This window comes from Festucalex cinctus, chromosome 12, assembly GCF_051991245.1.
Source record: "Festucalex cinctus isolate MCC-2025b chromosome 12, RoL_Fcin_1.0, whole genome shotgun sequence".
In the NCBI taxonomy this organism is placed as follows: Eukaryota; Metazoa; Chordata; class Actinopteri; order Syngnathiformes; family Syngnathidae; genus Festucalex; species Festucalex cinctus.
In genome coordinates this window covers 10105801-10131349 of record NC_135422.1, presented here as the reverse complement: position 1 = coordinate 10131349, position 25549 = coordinate 10105801, and the positions used below count along the sequence as shown (strand labels likewise).

General features: G+C 38.8%; 1 protein-coding gene and 1 long non-coding RNA gene across 2 annotated transcripts in view; both read right to left on the bottom strand.

The window, feature by feature from the left end:
• The window catches only part of LOC144031793 (diphthine--ammonia ligase-like), a 35116-nt gene extending 22129 nt beyond the window's left edge, over window positions 1–12987 (bottom strand). Inside the window, exons 1-3 of the mRNA XM_077539216.1 lie at window positions 12850–12987; window positions 12462–12553; window positions 11085–11269 (exon numbers count right to left, since the gene is read on the bottom strand). Coding sequence (XP_077395342.1) covers window positions 11085–11269; window positions 12462–12553; window positions 12850–12872 — 300 coding nt within the window. The 5' untranslated portion in view covers window positions 12873–12987. The remainder of the gene's footprint in view (window positions 1–11084; window positions 11270–12461; window positions 12554–12849) is intronic.
• A 10677-nt stretch (window positions 12988–23664) lies between these two features.
• The window catches only part of LOC144032059 (uncharacterized), a 122251-nt gene continuing 120366 nt past the window's right edge, over window positions 23665–25549 (bottom strand). Inside the window, exon 5 of the long non-coding RNA XR_013287675.1 lies at window positions 23665–24147. This is a non-coding gene — a long non-coding RNA (uncharacterized LOC144032059). The remainder of the gene's footprint in view (window positions 24148–25549) is intronic.

The window sequence follows — 25549 nt, the reverse complement described above, 5'->3', positions numbered from 1 at the left end:
TGATTCTGTTAAGGTAGACAAACCCCCAAGGTGACCGATGATGTATTGAAAATTCAGAGTCAGAAGCCATTTTCTCTTAAGTGACATGCAGTGTTGTACCTGAGTGAATTCAACAAACGGAAGTTTATGAACGCAGTACGCACACTCATTCTATCGCATGTGAACGGCTTTTGAACAATTATTTTTTTCTCAAGAGTGCCATGTTTCATTGGACTTCCAGGAGAAAACCCAGCAAAACAAACAAACCTTCATATGTAGGGAGATAAGGACTAACCTGAAGTATTTCCAAATTTACCATATATTGAAGGCATGTTCATCCAGTTTAGGCGGCACAAGTAGGTAAACTCAAGTTAGACTTAAGCACAAATTCAGGTTACTGAGGTAGAGGCATTGGGAACAGAACTCCACCATAAACCGAGAATCCTCTGCATTGTTGATCCTTGAGGTTTACCTTTCAAGGCGAAAGACGCTAGCTTACATCTATTTAAAACCGGCCCATTGCAAGTAGCCTCCCTGAAATACACACCTTGATCTGGTCGGCTACAAATGTGATTTTTAAACTGTGCGAAAAAAAAACTGGTACTAAAAACTCAAATCTAGGTACAATGCCACAGTGTACAACTTGACATGCAGGCTTAGAAGCTGTCTTTGCAAAGCTCCGGAAATCTTTCACAGTCATTCTTGTTGGTAATTTGGTGAGGCTTTCTTTCCTGAGCAGCTGTTGAGAGACGGGTCTGAGCTCACAGACGGGCTCGTGTTGTGTCACACGTGGGTCCTCAACCATTCAGTTTGGCGGGATAAGAAAAACAAAACGGCTCACAAAACAGGTTCTTGCGATTAGTTGGGGTAAAGTAGTCTCCTCCACTGAGGGGTATGGTCTCATCAAAGCAATGAGTGTGTATTGTCTTTGCCATTGACGGGGCATATCTGCAACCAAAACTACTACGACCAAATTATTATTGCAACCAAACTATTGCTAGTTTCATCAGATACAATGTCGCGGACTACTCTTGTTGCTTGTTTTACATATTCACACAAGTATACCGGTAGTTATTTATTCCAACTAGTATAGCTGTCACTCCACTGCTGGCGTTAATTTTATTCTCAACTGCTCGTAGTAGCATTGTGTCCTGCTACTATCCACTTAGAGCTTTATAACAAGAATTCTCCCCCACCCTTGGGCTAAAACATATATTATACTATATGTTGCACACGCATAATTCATTTACAACGATTCAGAAACACTGCTGTATATACACTAATGTGAATGTAGGAAATCATGTTTAAAAAAAAAAATTAAAAAAAAAAGATTGAGAGATTAATGTTTCACGAGTTTCCTCTCGGATATATAGAGATACATAAACACGGGTTTTGCCAGAAGCGAGGCTGGAAGGGAGAAGGCCACGGCCAAAGCAAGCACAAAGACCAGGTTTCAGCAAGCCCAAGGACGAAGCAAACTTCCCATATCAACATGGATGGAAAATTAAATGTTGGACGGCAGGCGAAATGGAAGGTAGTTTATCAAACTAGCGGAGGCTCATGAATACTTCCAATCCAAGCCGTGAAAACCAATACGTTAATGTTATTTTCAGCATAAAGTGGGATAATATCCCTTTGTTTCAACATTATCAATCCAGGTTGTTTTTGCAAAGAGTGGAAATGATCTAAAGGCATCCAAACATTCAAGGTTTTGCTTGTCACCAATAAAAGGATTTTTTCCGCGACATAAAGCAAGAAGAAGAAGAAGAAAAAAAAAACAGCTTAATCCCAGCTCAGTCACAGCTAAGGTAAGAGAGTCTCCCATGCCGCGGAGAGGTAAACCATGTCAGTTGCTTTTCATGGTCCGAATCAACCAATTGTTCCACAGAAGGTCTATGCGCGCTCATGTACTGACGTCCATGTATATATACACACACAGTCACGTGCTGATGTATAAGCACACACACTCTCAAATGTAAATGTTGTTTCTGGTGAGGTCAGGTTCCAGACTCTTGGCATATTGGCCCGCTCTGTCTGTCCTGTAGTCAACAGTGCGTCGCTCCAACCGACCGTCACAGACCCTTCACACTCCCCCGGAGAGCGACTGCAGGAAAACATGCTGGCTTAACCTATTCTCCAGACTGCAGGTGGTGTTTTTTTTCCAACAGTGGGTTATGACTTAAGCTTCGGAAAAGGTAATGGGGCCTGCCACAAATATTTCTTGTGGGGGAACGGCTCACAAAATAAAACATAAAAGGCAATAATTTTGGATCTAAAGACTGCTCAGTTGTCTGTTGTAAAGTACTCAGCCTGACTGGCTGTTGATACTGGTTAAGCTGGAAAGAAAATGTTCTCTAATAACAAGACAATAAATAAAAAAATTAAAAAAAATCAAGTTTCAGGTTTTGCCTGTAAAGACAAATTATTTAAGTCTCGGGGTGAAGAACAAGCTACTGGAAAAAAAAAAATCAATCAGAGCCATTGCACACTCATTGATCAGTAATTGCAATGTACTGAAGAAGAAATAAATTACTGGGGTAAATAACTTTGAAACAGTCCCAAGAAACATGACAACAGTTGACAACAGAAACATAATAAAAATATTGAATCAATTGTCGATGTATTGTGATAACGTCATAGGTAAAATGACTTTTTACATGGGCATTTGTTTCCCATTTCATGGGCAAAATGACTTTGGACATGAATCATGTCTTGGGGAAGACAATGATCAGAATATAAGTTTGTTTGGAAAATGTGTCATTGAACTTGTTAATAACTTGAATGCAAATATCCTCTGAGAAGATTGTCAAAATGTGCTCAAGATAAGTACGAACACGTGCAGTCTAGCCATTGGAAGAGAAAGTGCTCGCTTGGCTGTTGTTAGTGGCTTATGCTGCCCTTGGTTAGGCAAGATAGGCCTATCAGCTCCCATCATCGCTAAACACGATTGAGTGAAGTACATTAAGCAGAAAAATACAAACAAATTAGAAGGGCTCGAAGGCCAGGCTCTTTATCAGTTGTTTGTGGGGAGTCGCTAGCAATTTGGGGGGAAATGGGCCTGCTCCGAATAGTTCTCGCTATTTCCACACAGGGACCGACAAACAATATGCTATATACTTCTAGCCATTATATAGGCACTGCCGCACTCGTGCTATGCAAAGTAAGTCTGTGAGTCTCAACTGCACTGCTAAACAAACACAAGGATAAAGCTAACATTAGCTGTTGTACGGATAAAAAAACAATATGAAACAAGTTTTGGCTGCTTGTAAGCTCATTCCAAGAACAGCATTCGGTGGTACCCCTGAACCGCAAACAAGCTCACATTAGCTCGGTTATTGATCGCCTCTCCTAAACCCTCGCCTGTGACCCCTGAGGTCATGATTTATGTATTAAGCCGCTTTTAAGAAAAATCCATTTTCCTGTTGAGCCGGCCCCCCGATGAACGTCTAATGCGGCACCGCGCCGGTAATCAGAGAAGGGCTGTATGTTTGATTTTGACACCTGCCCCCGCCCTCCTCCAGCAGTTCACACCACTCCGACTTGTCTTCCAACACCTCAGCTCCCTAATCGATACAACTAAGAGATTCCTCCGCCTGCTCGACAACCTCCTCTCTACAGTTTCCCTCCATCCCCTGCAGCATCTTGAGCGAGAAAAATGTGTGACGACAAAGCAATAAATACAAAGTCAAGGACCCGTAAGGACATTTGGACAGTTTTTGTTATCTAATCCTGAGCATGTGTTGTACAAACTAAGGCCATCTGTAGCGGACTTTTGAATCCGAGGCCAGTTTCAAGTCTGGTTGGGCATCACGTGCAAAAAGTGCATTGTCCAGAAGGAAGTGACGAACCACTAGCCGCTCCAGTCGTATGAAAGCTAGACACATTTCGAGATCAATATTGTTGATTGAAATTTAGTCGACTGGATTTCCCCATTTTTTTTTAGCCTTTTTCTATCACTGCACAAAGTGAATGAACAGTGACTTGTTTCAAGTCAGCATCCTACAATTTAGATACAAATCACCACCACCAACTTACGTCGTCTACAGTACATCTTGAGCCAAAAGATCCAGAAGATAGCACGACATAGCTGACTCACTTTTAAGTCGAGCACAAGTTCAAGCGGATTCAAGCCGTCCCAGACAGGTGCCATGATGGATGGATGAACTTATAGCACAGTTAATAAGAGAAGCTCATTGCTATGTTTTGAGAACTATTCTTCGCGTTAGCATTCCGGGTCCACAAGTGACAGTTTGAAACCTCAGCAATTCCAGTGAACAGTGATGGTATATTTAGTGGGGCACTCCCATTGTTAGCTACAACTTTCTGTCTGATTTGGTGTTTAAGAGCATGAGTAATAATTTTGGTGATGGTTAGAAAGGCAGGTTTTTATCAAATGAGCCTGTTAGCAAGAGAATTAAGTCAGTTTACATACTAAAAGTAAGGCTCTGTAGTTAGTACATAGAAAAGTGACCAATTTCAGTTGTTTTTCAGTGACAACCACAGCAAGCTGGATGATAGCAGTTAGCACAGTGCAGTGATTCACAAAATGGATCACAAGACTTTTTATTAAGATTACCAAGACAAATAGACAGTTAGCCATCCATCCATTTTCTGAACCGCTTGCTCCCCACAAGGGTCACGGGGTGTGCCGGAGACTAACTCAGCTGGCTATGGGCAGTAGGCGGGGGACACCCTGAACTGGTTGCCAGCCAATCGCAGGGCACACAGAAGTAAGTCTGTAAGTCTTCTTACTTTCTTGTGTTTCTCTATTGAAGGTCAGGATCTAAATTAGAACAACTTCACATGAAAGCATATGCAAATAGCGCAAGTGTAAACTGATCAGCCTTACCAATGTTTCGCAGAATGCATTTCAGCGCGGCAAATTCAACTTGAAAGTAACATTTCCATCCTCCCCAAAGCCAACGTTCGGTGTGACAGAGATGTCACAGCGCCTCTAATTAAAGCTGGCGGATGGGAACGCGTGCGTAGAGATCATCTATAGTTCCTCATCACTCTAATGAGCTTAAATGTCTTCGTCTGCATTCGTCAGCTCAAAGGTTACCAAGTAATAGAGTCACCAACGAATTGTAATGTGAGTGTTGTGTTTTTGCCACTGTGTGATATTATCTCTCAACAATTTAGCGTCTGAAACTTGGAATAGCATGCAATTTTTTTTAGCTTGGTTGTCTTTGCAATGCAATAACCATAAGGGTATGTAACATCGTCAAGACCAAACTTAATTAAAGTGTTGGTTTGCCCATTTGTTTGTGCCACACTTGTTTTGTGGTATTGTGGTGTTAGGGTTCGTGTTAGGGACAGTTCCATATATATAATTAGCATATTTTACAAAATTTAAAAAAAAAAAATGGATATGCTGTTCATGCAAAAACCAGAAAAGGCGGGATTACTTTAGCAACTGGAGTGTGTCTGCGGCATCCTGTAATTAGATGCGTGATGACGTCAGGTCCAGCAAGTATGAAATATTTTGGACAGCAACATCACTTTCAACAGGATGAGGCAGGAGACTTGAGTGTTGGGTGTCAAGGCATCGGGCTATGTATTTTACAACTCTATACTACCTAATATATTTTGTCCCCTCCTTCTATGTTGCTGCTGATTTTTCAAAATAGCGACTTAGGGAAATTGTAAAAAAGGAGCAGCTATTACATAAAGCATAAAAAATAAAAAATAGAAAATAATCAGGTGGTCCTCTATTTATGATCATGTTCCATTCCTAAGGTGGAGACAAACCCTGAATGAGTATGTCAGTCGGAATGTGTCATAGTCTATCACTTACCTACTAACTTGAGGAATTAAGTCATAATTCCAGTAAATATTTGTATGAAAAACACTACAAGTCCAACACAATGAATCAAATGTTTCAACATTGGTCATCTGATTCCCTCTCCAAGCTGTTTATAAAGATCAATGACACAGGAAAATACAGGAAAAAGTTAAATTCTGGCATCAGCAGGCGGAGTAAAAATGGAATATAGCAATATGAAATGGTGACAATATGTTCATGTACTTACACCTTTATCTAGATAATCACCACAATGGAATGGCAGCCTTCAAAAGAAATCAGTCTTGTATTTTCATTGTGTAATTCTACTACTGTATTAATGTTTAATAATGTCAAAATGACTGCCAGGAAAAAAAAAAGGTCATTAAAAGAACAAAGCTTGTGATTTACAGCACGTATATACCGTGAGTATACTGAACCTAATAAGAAAGGCTCATAAGCAACATAAAGAAAACAAGTGCAGGCGAGCAAGCACACATGTATCTGTCGTCACACAAGAGCTCAGCTTTTACCTGACCTTGAACACACGCACCACATCCATGTGCACAAGCGGGGGTCATGGGGCACAAAAAGCCCCTGTGTCAGGCCACAGAGCACAGCGAGAAGGATAAAGGATTTGAGGGATGTGATATGACTAATATGAGGGGTTTTGCAGGCCTTCAGGGGGTGGCGGTGCCGGCGTGGGCGGCGGGAGAGACTGAGCGTTACAGCCAGGGGTGACTGACACTGCTGATCTGTATCACACATCAGAGCGGATCACACACACATGGAGTATGGAATCACACATGGTATGTGGAGAGAACCATTTTACTCCTCTGAAATCCACAATGAGAATATCGAAGCAAGGAATTTAGACTCAGATGGGCATAACTATGAAGAATTGATTAACTGAAGCAATCAGCGCAAAATAAAGTGCAGAGTCGCTCATGGACCAACATCCACCGGTTAAACTACTCCAGGAAATATTAATCTACGAGAGTCTATCATTCTAGTTTCTAACCGCTTTCATTGCCATATGTTGGTTGTTGCATCCACCACTTTGTACTTTCTTATTCTTTTGTTACAATGCTGATCATTTTTAAGGGCTCTTAAAAAATGATATGAGAAATATGAGGAAAAATCAGATGATTTAAAGAGATTTAAAAAAAAATGCTAATACAGAATGCTATTTGGGGGGAAAAAAGCCCTAATATTATATTGAAAAAAATGCTTAAATCTTACCATAGTACAATTTTTCTGTTTAAGAAAAATGTAATCTTATGGAAACAAAGTAAAAATGTCATACCTGAATAAAGACATTTTTTTCAGAGAATAAAGCCATACTATTACAATTTTAAATGTACATCTTCGATAAAATAACTACTGTCAAATAAATCCTAACATTCCAAGAATGTATATTTACTTTTCTGAGAAATTGGTAATTTTTAACCAAAACATGCACCAATAAATATATCTTAACGATACAACAAGAAACAGTTCAGCGTTATACAGTAATAAAATTGCAATATTACAATCATAAATATTTAATCATAGTACCTGAATAATATATGGGAGGTCTCTAAACCTCAGGCTGTTGCATTCATGCTAGTACAGTATAGGAATTAAGACATTCAATTGAGAAATTCACAATTTATTTTCATGTACTAAGTATTTTGCTTCTCTCTTTTTTTTTTAACTGTCTTCCTCTAAGATTATTCTCACAATAATTTCAGCCTGACATCTACGAGAACTCTTAAAAAAAATAACCAATTAATCAATGACTCATTTTCCTCATCTAGGACATTTATTTTTAAATGCCCATCTCTACTTTGGCCACACAGATGTCATCTAACAAAAAACAAAAATGCCTTAATACAGCCCTACGGGGGAAAAAAAAAAAAGAGACTTTTTTTTTTTTTTTCGCCTCCTTTTCCTTCCCCAAAACAAGATTGCTCAAAGACGAGCACCGTGCGGGAAGGGATGAGATGGCCGACTGTCCCACTGCACGTCGATCGGGTTACACAGTTCAAAGCCACGCTGCCATGCACGGCTAGCGGTGAGAGCAAAGAGGCCGAGGATAGAGCCGCATTGTCCTGCTGTCATTAGCGCCGCTGCCAGCAGATGGATGGCTCATTCCCCCCTCCCCCCGCTATTATGATTGGGATTCTTCTTCCTCTCCTCTCTGTCAACAAAAGGTTCTGAAGAATATGATCTCTTCCTTTGATTCTTTTTGAATGGCTCCAAACGGAGAGGAACCACTTCCTGGTTGGGTCCATAGATGGCACTGTTGGCTCACGCTGCCAAAAGTGGGAAGAATGCTCTGCACTGAAACTCATCAACTCCAGGAGAGGAAATCTTTCATCTTTTGCTGTGGTGTCATTTGCCAAATATAATCTTGTAACTTCTAATTAATTCGTGAATCTTTCAAAACATCACACTTTATGAACAGAGCTCTTTTTTTTCCACAGATAAAATGTGTTATCCAGTCAACAGCTTGTCATTAAAATTAGTTTTATTTTTTTTATTTTTTTTAACTTCTCAACTTTACTGAATGTGTTGAACATAACAAAAAGACTTACTTCGCGAGTCTGTAAACCATCCAATTTACACTGCGTGACCAAAAGCCTCAGAAAAGCTGACATCCAAGATCACAAAGTTGTTCTTTTGGCTGACTTCACTCAGCAAGAGGGCGCGAGAGAGGGTTGTTTATGGTTGCAGGTCTGCCGATGACGGCGCGAGGGCTAAACGAGGGGATCACTGGAGGTCTGCCAGCCCACCAGAGACCCCGCGGGACTGCAACTGCCGTGATCTATGGCCTGTGTGACTGAGGAGGTCAGCGTTGAGAAGCCTTGGAAACGAGGAAATTAGCAGCCTTTCGCAATTATCGGGGCCTGACCACAGGGGGGAGATGGGATTATATCACATAGCAGAAGCATGTGTACAACGGTCAGGAAAAAGGGGTACAGCAGGAGTTAATCTGGGTCTCTCAGTGTACAAACTACACTAATGTACACCCACAGGGGTAATTACTGGACTTTCCCAGGGCCAAAAATTTGCAGGTATGTACAGGTATGATAGGATAAATTGCGACTACAGTTTTGCTCTGGCACCTATATCAATTTACATAATTCCCCATGAGAACTTGTTTTCTCAGTCAGAGCAAATTGCAGGTTGATCAACATCCCTGAAGGCATTGTTCTCACACTTGCAGGTTCCACTCTATTTTTTTCTGGGTATGTCACAAAAGCTCAAAACCCGGAAAGAGTGAGAATGTTTGGGGGGTGCCGCACATGGGAAACCTTAACACACAGGCCAAACATGTAATGTCACCAACTTAAACAGAAGATGACAAAGAAAGTCAGACAGAGGGCGCAATGTGCCCTCAGGCAAGCTCGCAATACCCTGGCGATGTGCGGTTAAGCAAGGGGGGGGGTCCTGGAGCCCTCCACCGTCAAGCCCCCCACCAACACTGTACAGACACATTCTCTCATTCACAACGACAACTTGAAAGACATTTTAATGTCTGCAGATAAAATTTAGCAGTCACTGAATGTTTTTAGAATTATTTATCATATCGATTAATCAAGTAATGAGGTAAAAAAATAGTTTGCATTATTAAACAAGAATACCAATAGAGAATATACATGTGAGGTGCATGTATTGTTTGTCAACTTGGGGTCGGCATCTTCACATTCTTCACTGTAGTATCTGTGGCTTTGAATGTGTGTGGATTTAAAAGGAAGGGCCTGGTGGGTAATATGTGAATACATGTAGTTGGCTATTGTTAGCTCAGGTTAGTATGCACGTATATTTTGTATTCTGTTCAATCAAGAATAATCACTTTTCACTTCCATGTAATCTTGTTTTCCCTTGACTTGCCGTTATTGTCACTGGACACGTTCTGGACATTGTGTTTTTTTGTGTGTTTTTTTAAGTCCATCTCACTTGCACCTGTAAAATGTTTTTTAATGTAAACATTTTTTGTAACGTCCCATGTAAAAAAAAAAACACACACATTACCTAAAGATCAATGGCTGACATGACAAACACCAAGTTACAACTTTTTATATAAAGCTTTAATTATCCAATGCAGCACTTTAAGAGTGACTTACCAAGTACGACAGATTAAGAGCACCGACATGACTTTGTCATCTGCCGTGCAGTTTAGCAGCACTTTACAAGATGTGCAAAAAGTACCGCGGCCGTTGAGTGGGCCAGATGGAATCAGACAAGTAAGGCCCCTCTGAGACGGCACTAATGGGCTACTAAGTGAGTAAGAATCCAAAGAGGAGGAATTGTAAAACATCTCAGCGGTGCGACATGTGTCGTGAACCTTAGCCGACGGGAGAAGTTTAGTGGCGCTCGGAGAGTTTGACAAACGTGCAGAGCCGAGAACATGTCAGCCAACATGCTTTGAAACTGGAAGAGTTACGCGAGTTTGGTGGGCTGTGAAACTTTCTGTCCAGTGTCAAGAAGACGCCAAGTTTAGTGTCTCTATAAAGAATACAACTTGCTAGTTGTGTTGTACTCTTTAGAGCAGGTAAACTCCTGACTGGCTTCAAATAAATAAAGTTGAATCCATATTGAAATGCTGTCATTTGCATAACACAGGACAACCCACTAAAAATAGGCAAGTAACCGGAAAAAAAAAAAAAAAGCATTATTATGCCTCCTTCAGGAATATTTATCATAAGATGTGTGAAACATTGTTTCTTTAGCAGACAAAATAATTTATATAAACAAGCTTTAATGTTACACTTCATTTACTTAAAAAAAAAAAATTAAATACATGAATACAGTATTCTCTCACTGAGAGAATATGCTTCCTTCAAATACAGTAAGAGTAGGCACATCATTATCCTATCAGGAGAAAAAAACAAGTATAGTAGTAAATGTAATCAGTTTCAATAATGGATGCTAATTTTCACACAAAGAGTTTGCTGAGGCCATTCAGAATCTGTTGCAAAACAAAACAGCAACACCTACTAAAGCATGTAAACAGCCTCTGTAAAGTTCTGCGCTCAGAATTTAAGTTGATCTAATGTTACCGTATGTGGAGATGGCGTTGTGCGTTACTCCAAAATATTATGTAAAGACTTAATTAATTCCAACTAGGTTCTTGCCATTACACTTTACATATATTGTAATATGATTATTAACAATTTCAGAATTTTATTCCCCAAATATGTTTTATTTCTCAATAGCACCTAACTCCACCTGCAGGTTAGTAAATAATCACCCCAGTGCCTAATTATTATTATTTTTTTAAATGCAGTACATAGATTTTCAAAAGAATACTGTTCCAAAACAGAGCAAAAGGTACCTTGACAAGGTTTAGCAACTGATAAAGATCCTCCACCTCATCCCCCTCTGTCTCCTGATAGTCTCTGCTGGTGTCCAAGCTGGAGCCCTGGATGGTGCGACGGTAAAGGGGCAAGTCCATGGCCTCGGCATATAGTTCGATGGCCTGGTGGCCCACTGTTTGGTACATGTAACTGTCCAGCTCATCTGCGACGTTGGGGGGGAGGAGGATTCAGACGAGGTGTGATGACATGAGGAATTTAAAATAGATAGCCAGTATTATTATTATTTTTTTGTTACAAAGTATTAGCATTAGTTGTATTGCAAATGAAAAATACAAATAAAAATTCAATATATAATGTCATGAGGATAATATTTAAAAAAAACACAACAACTTTAGAATGTGGAAAAATAAGTTTCAAACTCAAAGTAGCACAAGTAATAAAAAATAACTATACATACATATAATATAAACATGTACAATAAATACATATAAATAATGAAAAAGTATTATCTTAGCTGTATTAAAATAAAATAAAAAATTAATGTAATTAAAATAACAAAAATATGACCAAGATTGACCCCTAATTCTCTTAACATTGGCATATTTTTCTTCTAAAATCCATCCATCCATTTTCTGAACCACTTGCTCCTCACAAGGGTCACGTGGGGTGCTGGAGCCTATCCCAGCTGGCTATGGACAGTAGGCGGGGTACACCCAGAACTGGTTGCCAGCCAATCGCAGGGTACACAGAGATGAACAACCATCCACACATACAAGCACACCTAGTTCCGAGCGCCCAATTAACCTGCCATGCCTGTCTTTGGAATGTGGGAGGAGATCGGAGTACCCGGAAAAGACCCACGCGGGCACGGGGAGAACATGCAAACTCCACCCAGGAAGGCCGGTACAACTGAAATTATGTGACTTTACAAATAAGTATTCTCCTTGATACTATTTCAATTTTCACTACATCGTAAGAGTAAAATATTAAAAAGCTGATACAGTTTCCATGTATGGCCGCCACAGTAGACAACTGGCAAGCACACCAGCCCACATGCAATTCTAATTAATATAAGCAGTAAAAATAGATGGATAGATAGTAATAATAGCATAGACATAATATATGCATGTATATTTTTGTCTTGTATATCATTTCATGCAGGTCTTTGAAATACATATATACATATATACATATATATATATATATATATATATATATATATATATATATATATATATATAAATTAACAGCAATTGTTACGTTTACATAATGTTCGCTGGACTTAAAATTAGGTGCACCTGCCTATCTAAAAGCCAAATAAGGAAACAACATATTATAAAGTGCACTTCCACACCACTGCAACTACAACAATAATGCACATAAAGCATTCTCACCTTTGTGTGCAGGGCGTAGGTTGGCCAAAGCTACAATGTGATGACCAGCAGCCACACACTGCATCATGTTATAGCAGCTGTCTTTGCCCCCACTGGAACCACAACACAACATACTATGTTACAGTACGAAATGTGCTGTGTTCCTGTTTCGAATACTATACAGCAAGTACTGTAATGTTATTTTAATGGTGGTAATGCCAGTGTGAAAAAAGCACTCACGCTCTTTATTGAATTAGTACAAGATACAGATACTAAGTATTTAGTAAATCTACTTAAGTACAGCACGAGTATCGTTACTCCCTACCTTGATTGGTACATCTGGACTATAAATTCAATTGTTTCCAATGACTTTTGACAACATTAAAGAGAGCGGTTAGATGCCGTTTACCTTATTAAAGCGACTACTTTCATCTTCAGATACTTTAGGTATCCAAATCCAAAGGTATTCACTGTAATGTTGAATAATGTGACACTACAAACCGGTTCCCGAGCTTGTCTGTATACAACTACACGTGACAACACTTCCGGGTTGGAAGGACCCAAAAGAGTTGACGTGGTGCCCCAAAATGTGCCTGAATAGAAAAGCGTCACTAAAGCAGTCTCTGACCGATTCTCCTCTGTCTCGCTCTCTCTCTCTCACACACTCTTTCGCTCTCACTCTTTTTGCAACACATAAGAGTTAGAAAAAAAGAAAAGAAGATTCACATAAGCAAAGAGAAAATATTAGACAGAATGAAGGGCTATTTTAATGAATCTCTTCCAGAGTAGACTCAAACAGCTACCATTATAATGTTATTTTTTTGTACAATCACAAAATGTTCACTGCAAATAAAATGTTCAAAGTACTGCATGTGTTGGTAAGTAATTTTAACATGTCTAACAAGTTTGAAAAGATGTTAGCGACTGTAAAGTAAAATCAACTCTTCTCATTAAGTAATGACAATAATATTTCTTAACATTCTTAACTGTTAAGATTCAAAAGAAATTAACCACTGTAACATTACTATGTTAAAGCGATAAAACATTGCCAATTTACTAATAATAAATAGCATTTTAAGAATATTAACACATTTTTGACAATATATTTTTTTAAATAGGTGATATCACAAACATTTCCCAAAGAGGCATTTTATTTTTTTCTTGGTGCATTGTACTTGGGTTGAAGTGGCCATATTAACCAGGCTAATCATTTTGACAGACTGTCATTTTTGAGAAATATTGTACATTATTTATTTATTTATGTTTTTTTTTTTTTTAGCTTGGAGCAGACAAAGGTGTGCCTGTTGATTTTCGAAGGATTCAACTGACTGTGGAGACAACCACATAGCATCTGCCTCACTTCTCTCTGGAGAGACCCCAAAAGTCCATGCACTGGTATTTGCACACATAGGTTGTGCGTTTTCCCTCTGAGGGAGCGCTTTTTCGCTCAAAGGAAAAGCCTTTGATGCTCTTTTTGCTCTCTGTTGTTGTGCCAGAGACGAATAATTGCTGCTGCTTTCGTGTGCACCGCTCACCTTCTGCCCTTAAGCGGGCCAAAGGCAACGCATTCTGTTTGAGTATACAAAATCGAGAAAGGCACCTCCTCAACCTCGCACTTTTAACTGAATTCTCTTGTAGTTTTTATTTTTAAAGTTGTGAATATGGGGCAAAAAAATTTACATCATTCACATGAGTAGAATTTGATGGCAACGGTTGAGAAGCGGGATCACTTTTAATAAACAGTGGATGTGAATTCCCCAGAAGTACAGTTTAGCACAACAATGTATTTTCTCAATTTACTTGGGTCTCTTGTGCATGCATTTTATTATGCACAGAGTTTATATTTTCTAGTCGCCTACAATAAGAATACAAACTCCCAAAAGTCGGATGTATTTTTGGAGACACAATGCTTGACAGGTAATAGTTCTTTTTAGGCCTTGGAGAGTTAAATAAAAACACAACAATGGGACCATCGTGGAACATGAAAACAATATTTGTAAAATATCTCATTTAGGCCTTGTAGTTTATTTACTAGATGGTTCTATGATAGCGCTGTCTGGCTCCTCATAAACACAGAGACACACAACATTATGAGGTGAGTATATGAGTTTTGCACCAAACTTTCTTCACAAAAAGGCAAATATTTCTTTGCGCACAAGAAACTCATTAACAATTTGCATCTTCATTCGTCATTCATATAACCTTACTCTCGCAAGATGAATTCTCACGGTATTTGAGAATACATCTTGTACCGCTCCCGCAGACAACCACCATTCCGAACCACTGGTGGTTCGGACCAATCACAGAGCGACATCGTGTTTGGGGGCGGGATATGCAACTGTGACGAAACCAGGTAGCCGTTGCCGACGCAAGGGCTAACAAACAAACCCAACATGGACGAATGGACATGCAATTAATTCTGTTTTCGCAGAATTACTCACCATTTCCTTGTTGAATGTTGAACAGCGAGAGGCGCTTCGTGCATGTCTAGCTGGTAAGATGTTCGTGCTTTTCAACCCTTCGGCAAGAACGAACAGGACATTTTCACCTATGGCCGTGATTGGTTAAAACAAACATGTAGAATGACGCATCATCCAATCAGCTCGAATTATTGTCAGAATTTCCCGCCTTTCCCGACCAAATTACTGTGCAGAGGTACCAGATGGATATTGCGGAGCATATCCATATGGCTATTGCCAGGTTGTCATTCATATATATATATATACCGTATATTCACGACTATAAGGCGCACCGCATTATAAGGCGCAAAGAATAACATATTTTGAAACTTTTTCCATATATAAGGCGCTACAATAGAGGCTGGGGTTAAGTTATGCATCCATTAGATGGTGCTGCGCTAAAAGAAATGTCAACAAAACAGTCAGATAGGTCAGTCAAACTTTATTAATAGATTACAAACCAGCTTTCTGACAACTCCATTCACTCTAAAAATGAATAAACAGCTGTTTTATTATTTTCTCTGAGGTAAAGTATTAGTATTAGCTAGCGATCCAAGAGGGCGGGATCTTCTGCGCAAGCGCGTCACGGATCGTGCAGGGTCACCGATAGCGTCTTGACAGCGAGACCTGTTGCGGCTCAATATTGATCTATATATAAGGCGCACTGGATTATAAGGCGCATGGTCAGCTTTTGAAAAAATTGAAGGCTTTTAGGTGCGCCTTATAGTCATGAAAATACGGTAATATAAATATATAGAATCTGTGGCTTGACTGTGGGCCAGACTCCCTTCAAAGTCAAATCAGCCGCCACAATGATCGCTTCCAAAAGCTAACTTCGAAATAAAAACTAAGTAAGGCATTCCTATGCATGTACAGTATTACACATTTTTCATTTGTTTTGAAGATGACCCTCGCCACACGTTGCATAGTAACCTACGATCATGATTGTGGAGGCTGGCTCGACTAGGCTAGCTCCCCGCTAACGGATACATTCGCCGATGAGATCTCAGTCAGTCCGTCAAAATATGTCCTTACGCAAAAGGAATCTGTGATGCAAAAAAAGATCATCTTAACCCTAGAGAATTCTGCTAAGTAAGCTAGCAGATCACAGGGTTCATTACTGCAAGTCAGAGGTGGGCAATTAATTTCTCGAACGGGCCATGCATCCAAGTGTGCTGACATTATGAGAACAAACCACTATTAGCCATTCTCAGGATAATAGATCATTACCAGGGCAAATTCCTCTGAATGTGCAGGAAAAAAGATGGGTGCTAACATGCTGACCACAATTGGCATTGGTGCAATTCTTCTTCTTCTTTTTTTTTTTTTTCAAGAGACAGTGTGTAAAATTTAGCACCATCTTGTGGCAAACTAGTAATTCATTTAATAAAAAACAACAACAACAACAGTATTGATGTCAACAATATGCCAAAAAATATGTTCTATCACATCAACATAGTGTACATTACTCTAATCGCTAATTATTACAGTAGGCTGACGTGTCACCGCCATCTTTGCGAACATAGTTAGCCTCTAGTACCTCTTGCAGATAGTGTCGGCTGTAAGTCTTCAAGTTCATCCATGAAGTGGGTTGTTCAGGGAAAGAATGAGCACCAAACAACAACCTCTGGTAAACTTGAATTGAGTAAACATTGCTCCTTTGACACGTTTGAATAACGACCTTATTTTAGTGATGTACTCTCTTGGGTTTTGGTCGTCCTTCAGTTTTCATTATTTGAGCCGCAATATTGTTGCCACTTTGTCACTTGTATTTCATAAAACAGCCCCCACCAAACCCCCTTGTCCTGTGTGGCAATTTCCATGAAAGCCCCCCCAGGATGTGAGCAAATGTAAAATGTCCCCGCTTATTGTTTTTAATTTATACTGTTTATTACGCAGACAAATAAAGAGGCTCCGATTTCACTTGCGCCAGCATTTTTTTGCTGACGTTTAAAAAAAACAGTTTATGTCCGCATCGTTGGTGCAACGGGATATAAAAAAAAAAAAAAAAAAAAAAAGTGTTGACGGATAGCCCAATGGATGTGAATATGAGACGCATAAATATGAAAGAGCGGCGGCGAGGCGTCAAATGACACCCTTGGCCCTTTTTTTTTTCTTAAAAGAGCCCGTGCATATGACAGGTGATTTACACGCGCGCGCCGCAGCTAATTTCTGTCGCGCAAGGACACAAAAAGTTTTGTAATAAGAAGCCGCGCCTCAAATCACCGCACAATAAATTGAGTGTCACAACAAACAGGCCGGCCAAGGTTGCGCTCTCCGGTGGCCTCAATTCAAACACACATGCAGACACACATACATCAGCACACTCAAAGTGTCTTGAAACACAACATATGGCAACGCAAGTGCATATGTGACACGGTATCATGATGCCATTTTTATACATCGAAGAGATGATGAGTATATGCGCCTGTTTTTGTTGTTGTTGTTGTTGTTGTTGTTGTTGTTGTTTTTTAAGTGGAAGTCAACCTTAAACATTTCTTGACAATAATATGTTTTACGTGACCTCACTGGTCTAAACATGACATTCTGATTAATATCACATTTGTGGAATATGAGTTATGAAGCAAAATCCAGCCGTTATGATCCATCTCAGGGGGCGGCCATTTTGCCACTTGCTGTCAACTGAAGCTGAGCTGTGATTGGTTGTTACCTGAGATTTGAGCAACCGTGATGTCATTTTCAGGTGACAGCAAGTGGCAAAATGGCCGCCCCCTGAGGTGGATCAAAGCGGCCATTTTGCTACTTCCTGTCGACTGAAGATGACATCATAGTTGCTCAGGGCTCAGGCAACGACCATTCACAGCTCTCCTGTTTTCTGAAGCTGAGCTGTGATTGGGTATTACCTGAGATTTGAGCAACTGTCAGAGGCAAAATGGCCGCCTTCTGATATTGATAAAAACTGCTGGATTTTGCTGCTTAACTCATTTTCCACAACCGCAATATGAAGTCAAGTCAAATATTTTCAGAGGAGGGTGCGTCCATCATTATGCTGGCCCACCATTGATTGCATTTTCTGTGAGTGCTTTATGATACAAAGCCTCAAATAAATTACACGGGATGAGCACAGATTTATACAGGTTTATGTTCGTCGATCCGGGTCAATACAGATGGTCTTTCTCAGTGCGTTTATTTATTTATTTATTTATTTATGTATTTATTTATTTATTTATTTATTTTTTAGGCTTCTCTCTCATACTAAAGCCTTTACCAAAAATGTGGAATCCTTTACAAAAAGGTGGGCATCCGTCAATGACAAATAATATTTTTGCCCTTATTTGACAGGTAAGAGTGATAAAATAATTACTTTAAAATGCCTTTACACTTATTGAATATTTTATAACGGCGCTGTTTCACTTCATCTGCAATTGGCTGGCAACTAGTCAAGGGTGTACCCCGCCTACTGCCCATAAGCCAGCTGAGATAGGTTCCAGCACCCCAAGCGACCCTTGTGAAGAATAAGCGGTCAAGAAAATGGATAGATGGATGGATGTTTCATTTCATTTCTATGATTTCCATGATTCCCAGTGGGGAAAATTGTTTCAAAATCCAAACAAACAGAAAAACAATAAAATAAAATAATGAAACTCAATGAGGTTTAATGACAACCAAATGTTATCTTCAAGCCGTGTTACATTTGCTCAGGCGTTGTTAACTCCCCTCATTGACATTGCCTCCATCAGGGGCTCATTTTGCGACAGAACCATCAACATAATGATACCTCTTTAGGGCCTTAACCGCATCCAAATCAGTTAGTAAACAACCCAAACGGGGGGATCTGTACACATTTTTACACACAATTAACTGTTATCACGAGAGGCTTAAACGGATTAGTAGGCCCATTAATGTCGGAGGCTAATCGCTCCTTGATTGGAAATGTGAGACAACGTGAAATCAAGTCAAAAGTGCTTTGGATCCAAATGGTCTTCAACAGTGTTTTTGTCTCAGTGCCCCCATGAAGACTTGGCTCTTACGCCATCTTTCCATTTGGCTTGCAAACTGCTTTCACATAAACGCAGATGATTAATGTTTAAGCCTTACAAGCACTCCCCCCACCGCCCCCACCCCCTTTTTTTGCTAACTATTATTTCACTGTTGAAATCAGGAATTAGGTAAGCAATGCAATGCTGAATCAGTCCTTCTCGTATTTATGATTACATTAAGATAAACTGGATAGATTTGGCTTCTATTTAATCAAGGGATACAGTACTTCAAATATTATTCCATTTGCATAATGGAAAATGAACGACACAAACAAAGCACTATTGCGCCAGACAAATTAAATTACACGCTACGCAATTTTAGGGCTAATTGGCATTTGGGAAAAAGTCCATCCAGAATGAGACATATGCAACTATTTTCTTTATATAGTAATACTAAATATGATGGTTATAAATATGTGCACGGGATACACAAATGTAACTAAATTCACCGTCAGGATTAAAATTTGTAATACACATAAAAGCCGACTACTGCTGCTGCTACTGCATTAGCATCTACTACTACTATTACCACTTAATGTAAAATATTACATACATACATGCAGTAAATGGTAATAATAAATAAAAATACAGCCCTTGTGAGGAATATGCGGTTTGGAAAATGGATGGACGGCACATCATATAATAATATATAAGTAAAATACTGCAAGGACAGTACTACTACTGCTACAACAGCCACTATACTGCTACCACCACTTGACAATTAATAATAGTAGTAGTAGTAGTAGTAATAATCTATAATCGTAGTATACTATTAGTATTTTATACTATAATAGTAGTATAATTATTATAATTATACTACTGCTGCTACTACAATGACTACTATGACAACTACTACTACTGCTACTACCGCTACTCTAAATAATAAGAATAGCAAAAATATTAAACATAAACGTAATAATAATAATAATAATAATAATAAATAAATAACATGTATGAAAATAATAAAAAGTAATAATCATCATCACAACAACAACAATAACAATAATAATAATAATAATAATAATAATAATAATAATAATAATAGTGACATCACAAATTAATTAAAAAACACTAAGCAACAACAGTATCCTTTTATTTTGGATATTAGTTAGCTGCATTTATATATACTTACTATATACCACATTGAAGTTTTTTTCATTATTACTGCAATTGGCTTTAATACAGACTTTGTTCTGTTTACAAAATAAATAGCAGGGTTTAACATGACCATTATTGTTATTATCTTTATTTTAACTGTGTGTAAAGTGGGGTGCAAATACTGTCAGGACATTGAAGGGTTTGGTTGTCTGAAAAAGTCTGGGAAAGACTGCTATTTCAAAAATTGTGGTAAGTTACTGTATATTTACATTGATTTACGAGGATGGTGTTCATTTTCCCATTGGACTGAATGCAAAAAAAGTCGAAAAGCCAAAATGTCCACCTAACTCTTCAAGTTTCATCTACCCTCCCTAAAGCGATAATTTCCTTATCCATTAAAAATGACTTTCCAGCAGCCAGGCCAGCCAAAAATCCTTTCGTACAAATGTAATTTCCTCAACATTTGTCCTTGATGCGAAGTCTTCTGGCTTCCCTTCCAACATCCTGGACACCCCAAATTACAGCCTCGCTGCTGTGAAGCTGCAGCCAAAAAGGATGTGGTCCGTGAAAGTAGGCCCCCGTCCCGATAATTATCACGCTGCCAACGCAAACTGCACGCACCGCCATCACCTGAGCCAAACGCTGATACAAGATCTTACGCTAATGGTTCACAGAGACGCTCGCTTCTGTAATGCAGCCTTCACAAGACGTTTGAAGACGAGCAACACTCTATCCCGCAAAACCACAAACGTAAAACAATCACATGAGTCCCTCTACTATGTTTTACGCCGTTAGATTTGCCCCCCGATTAGTTAATCCAAGAAAATCTGAGCTGGCTCATACTCCGCACTGATAAGTATTCACTCTAAAACAGTTGGGTTGAAAATAGCCCAATTATGGGCCAAAAAAAAGGACTTTGTTAAAAAAAACAACAACAAAAAACAATGAATTTGCATTTTATGTTTACAAACCGTTTTAATGTTTCTGGGGGAAATTTTATTTCACTTATCTGCTCAATAAATTAAGAGGGAAGTAACAATAACAGCAATATCGTGATATTGAGATATTAAAACTGCCACAATATATCGTCGTTGTCGTGTCACAATATTAATTAAAAGCAGCACATCTGTTAAAAAAAAAGAAGGTTGATTTCCATTTGTGCAGTTCTAGCACCCTCTGGTGGCTAGGTTTTTTTTTTGTTAGTACGATTTAATTTTCACAAAGCATGTTTTGGCCCTTATATGTATATAAACCGAGTCAATATGTTGTGTGCTTGTATTTGCAAGTAAGTGCTTCAATATTAAGTGTTATTAGTGATTGTCTGTTGTTTTTAAGTATTGCTGTAATGTACAAAAGCACAATATTGTCTTTTTTTTTTTTTAGTATGAGCTCTTTTTTTTTTTCACAATAATGTGACCTTTTTTGTATTGTCAACCTCCCCACAATATCGTGCTGATTATCGTATCGTGACCTTCATATTGTGATATCGTGTCGTGATTTTTAGATATCATTACATCCTTATAAATGAAAATGGACGCATTATTTAACATATTGAACACATATTCTTGTCTTTCTCATCCACTCACCATTTTTGATATAATGTAATGTAGCCCAATTTTCTTTAAACGACACATGCCCATCCACAACGTAGTTGGCACATCCCACCACATTTATGTACACCAGTGTAGCCCAAACGGCCGTTCCACACCCCCATTTGAATTATATTATTATTATTTGCTTACATGTTCAATTAATTAATAAATTAACAATTTTTTTCCCCTCATTCCATCAATTTGGAAATAACAATAGCCAGTGTTGGTAAACGGGTGCGCCGTAATTAGTTTGCTCTCCCAACAATGGCCGCCAAATGTGATCGCAATCCAGTATTACTGTAGCCCGCAATCAGAATATTGGAGCTGACATCAGAGTTAGCCCATTCCCACACACACGCACACAAACACACGTTGCTTCAAACATCCTCCCGGGCCTGTTATGGCTTTCCCTGGTGATCAAGTGTGACACTCGGCAAACACAAAAGCCTCAGCCCTCTCGTGGCTGCGCCTTGCTTTTCTTGGACCGCAAAAGTCCGCCGGCTGCCAAGTTGGGTTGGCAAAAATGAGCTTGCATATCTCTGGAGAGAGCGAGAGTGTATGTGTGTGCGTGTATTTGTGGTATGTTGATGCCTTGTGTGTATCACAAGGCCCCATGTTTGGATTTCCATATTTAAATGATGTCACCTGGATTCAAAGCCACCACCACAAAGTCTGTGAGGCTCTCCAAAAAAACTGTTTATTTGAATTGAACCATAATTAAATGACTAAAACATTGCGACCAAAGGCAATCCTGATTTTATTTGAAAAACAGTGCTTTAAAAAAAATACTGTATATGAATGTTATGAGTTGCCTCGACAACAGAAATGATTTGTGATACATTGCGAAATCACAGCAATTTTCTGTTGCTAAGCAGCGCCTTTTGGGCCCAATCATAACTGTGAACCAATGAAAATTTGAAGTAGCATTAATGCACCAATTGTACACAATTGTTGTCAACAATATTTCCTAAAAGTCACTCAGAAAAAAAATCCTTTAATAGCTTAGTTTAGTGAGCACCAAATTATGAACTTGTGTGTTTAAACTTACACGAATTGTACTCCAAAAAGAGCCTCATCAAGAGGCATCAAGAACAAGGTTATTTTAGTTAACGGAACTAGCGAAAAAACTAAAACTAAAATTCTAAAAACAATTCTGTTAACAAAATAAAACAAAAATTTCATTTTCTTTGGAAATTTATTTAATACATGAGCAGTTGGGGATGATTTTAAATGTGATTTTAGGTAGATTTATGTTGATATTAACAGGATTAAAGACCTTTGAAAGTGTATCACACAGAAGTGATGTCATCTAGCAGCAGCCAATAGAAAAGCACCTTCAGAAGACGTCACTCCTAGGGGACAATTTTTCATGCTTGACTTTTGGCTCCAATAAAAAAGCTTCTTTTTTTTTTTTTAAAGAACTAAAACTAATAAAAACAGAACCACCCTGAAAACTAATTAAAAATAAATTTACAAAACAAAACTCAAAGCAAAATCAAAACTAACTAAAATACAAATTCCTAAACAATAATAACCCTGATCAAGAAAGACAAAGATGCTAACCGAAGATAATGCTAGCAGCTGGGGCGAGCAGTTTGTTGTGCCTTGTTGCAAGGCAGAGTTCATAGAACTCGATCAGAACAATTAAAACGTTTGCGTTGATCCAAAAGTACACGCATCAATAAAAATTTAGACCACTATTACACTTTTTATTTTTTGTGATACTAGTTTGTTTCTTATTTTTCAGGCAACCAAGATGACACAGACCAGGAAGCAACCTATGAAACGCAAAGTCATAGCAGTACTCCAGTTATGGAGTATCATTAAACAGTATCTCATTTGGCAAAATGTCAAAATCTGACGAAAACCCCAATTGATGTGAAAACAGGTACATTGGCATATAAATCACCACAATATAAATCCTCCAGATTTGATTGCAGCTACAAAACTTTAAATGGCTTTCTTGCAAAATGACAACAAAAAATTAGCCTACTCAGTGGCTCAGATTTAATTTCACATTAACTTTATTTTACACTTATACTGCAGTCAGCAAGTTGAAACATTTTACCTGGAGATCGTTTGATCCATGAAAAATTATTTATATTTTCATTATTTCCATTTGAAATCGCCTCCCATTTGACTGCAAATATTAGGAAGAAAAACAGAGCGCCATCTGTCGAGTCACCACCGCTGCAATGATGCAACTCATTCGTTTTCCACAGTAATCCAATCGCATTACCCATCCTTTTCCTCCTCTTCACCACATGTCCTTTCATCTCGCCATCTTCTCATCCGCGGTTTTGTTCGTTTCCCCCCATTGCAGCACGACGTCACCTGCGCCAGGTCAGCCAGACCGACAAAACCGACGCCAGAGCGCTGCGAGCTCAAAAGTCTGCCGTTCGTCTTGCGGTTTTGGAGTCGTGACGGGACGTCTTGGTCTGACGCGCCGTCCAATGTCAACAATTGCTCGGAATACCGTTCGTGCTGTAGGAAAGGGGGATATTCCTTTTGGGGAATATTTTGGAGATGAGGCAAGAGTGGAGCATAAAGATGGGCTCTGCGGGAGGAGATGATTCAACAATGTTTTAAAGATGATCTTTTTGTTTTTATTGATTGTATGGAAGAAAATGGTAAACTTCTATCCTGTCAAATCATATTTCCCCACTGAAATGAATGCAATGCTATTAATCCATTCCAGCTTCCCACCCCCAAAAGAAATTGTAACGTTTTCTAAGTGTAAACATTAAAAAACAAAAAAAAACAAAAAACATACAGGACTTTTATACATCAAATACTCAAAGTTACTCATTTGCTCCCAATAACGTGTAAATACGTTTTTTTAATGTTTTGTGTCCCAAAGACGTATTTATACGTTTTTTTTTTAATTTTTATTTTATTTAATTTATTTATTTATTTATTTATTTTTTATTTATTTATTTATTTATTTTTTTCATACAGAAAGGCTTTGATGCAGCCTCTCAACTGCAAAGAATGGTTGCAGAAACGGTAGTTATTACACAAACGGCCAGCAGGTGGCAGCAGAGCAAAGGAGATCAACCAGGGCCATCTAGAAAAAAAGCTAAATTACTTAACATTTTAAATAGATTTGTGAAAACTGATGAAACTTAGCTCTCTTCTAATGCTAATTGCTGCAAAACGGTAACAGATAGAAACATACTTTTTTCCCTGATGAAAGAAGAGACTTTAATATTTCTTTTAATAGGTTCCATGCTTTTATAGCAATTGAACACAATATTCTGTGGGCTTTGCAAAATCAGTCAAAATTCAGTAAAACAGCCGGGAGCGAACGGGATTGTTTCTGTGAAAATGGCTGGGAGCGAATGAGTTAAGTATGACTTGAGTCAAGTCATGTGACTCGAGTCTTCATTTCTAAAGTGGTGACTAACCGTAAATAACAAACAAAAATCCAAGGCCTCCTTCGGCAACGACACAGCGGATGACCTCAAGTTTATCACCTGCAACCTGTTGGTCCTGAGCGATTGCTTGTCACCCCCTAACCCCTCCCACACTCCAACCACCACCATCACAAGATAGATTCTCACCACGAGAAGCCCATCAGCAGGCCTTGCTTCGTCTTTTACGAGGAGGATTTCACACACAGGGTCCAATACTCCTATACTTACTACTGGAGCCTGGTGATTAAAGTATATAAAAAAAATGGAGGAGGGGATGAAAAAAAAGAGGAAGAAGGGTGCAGAGCCTTTAAAAGATGGTGATTTAGAGAGCTGTCGCGATGGTTCAGAAAGAGGGCAACCAGTTCAAGTATCCGCTGAAGAGGTGTGGTGAAAATACACATCACAGCTTATCAAAGCATTGACCAGTTCATGCAAGTGTGACCCAGAATGACTCTCGGCTGCTCTGGGTTGACATATATTAGTAGATTTTAGTTGTCCCTCCTGGATTATTTTTTATTTTTTTAATGATTTCTTTATTTTTGA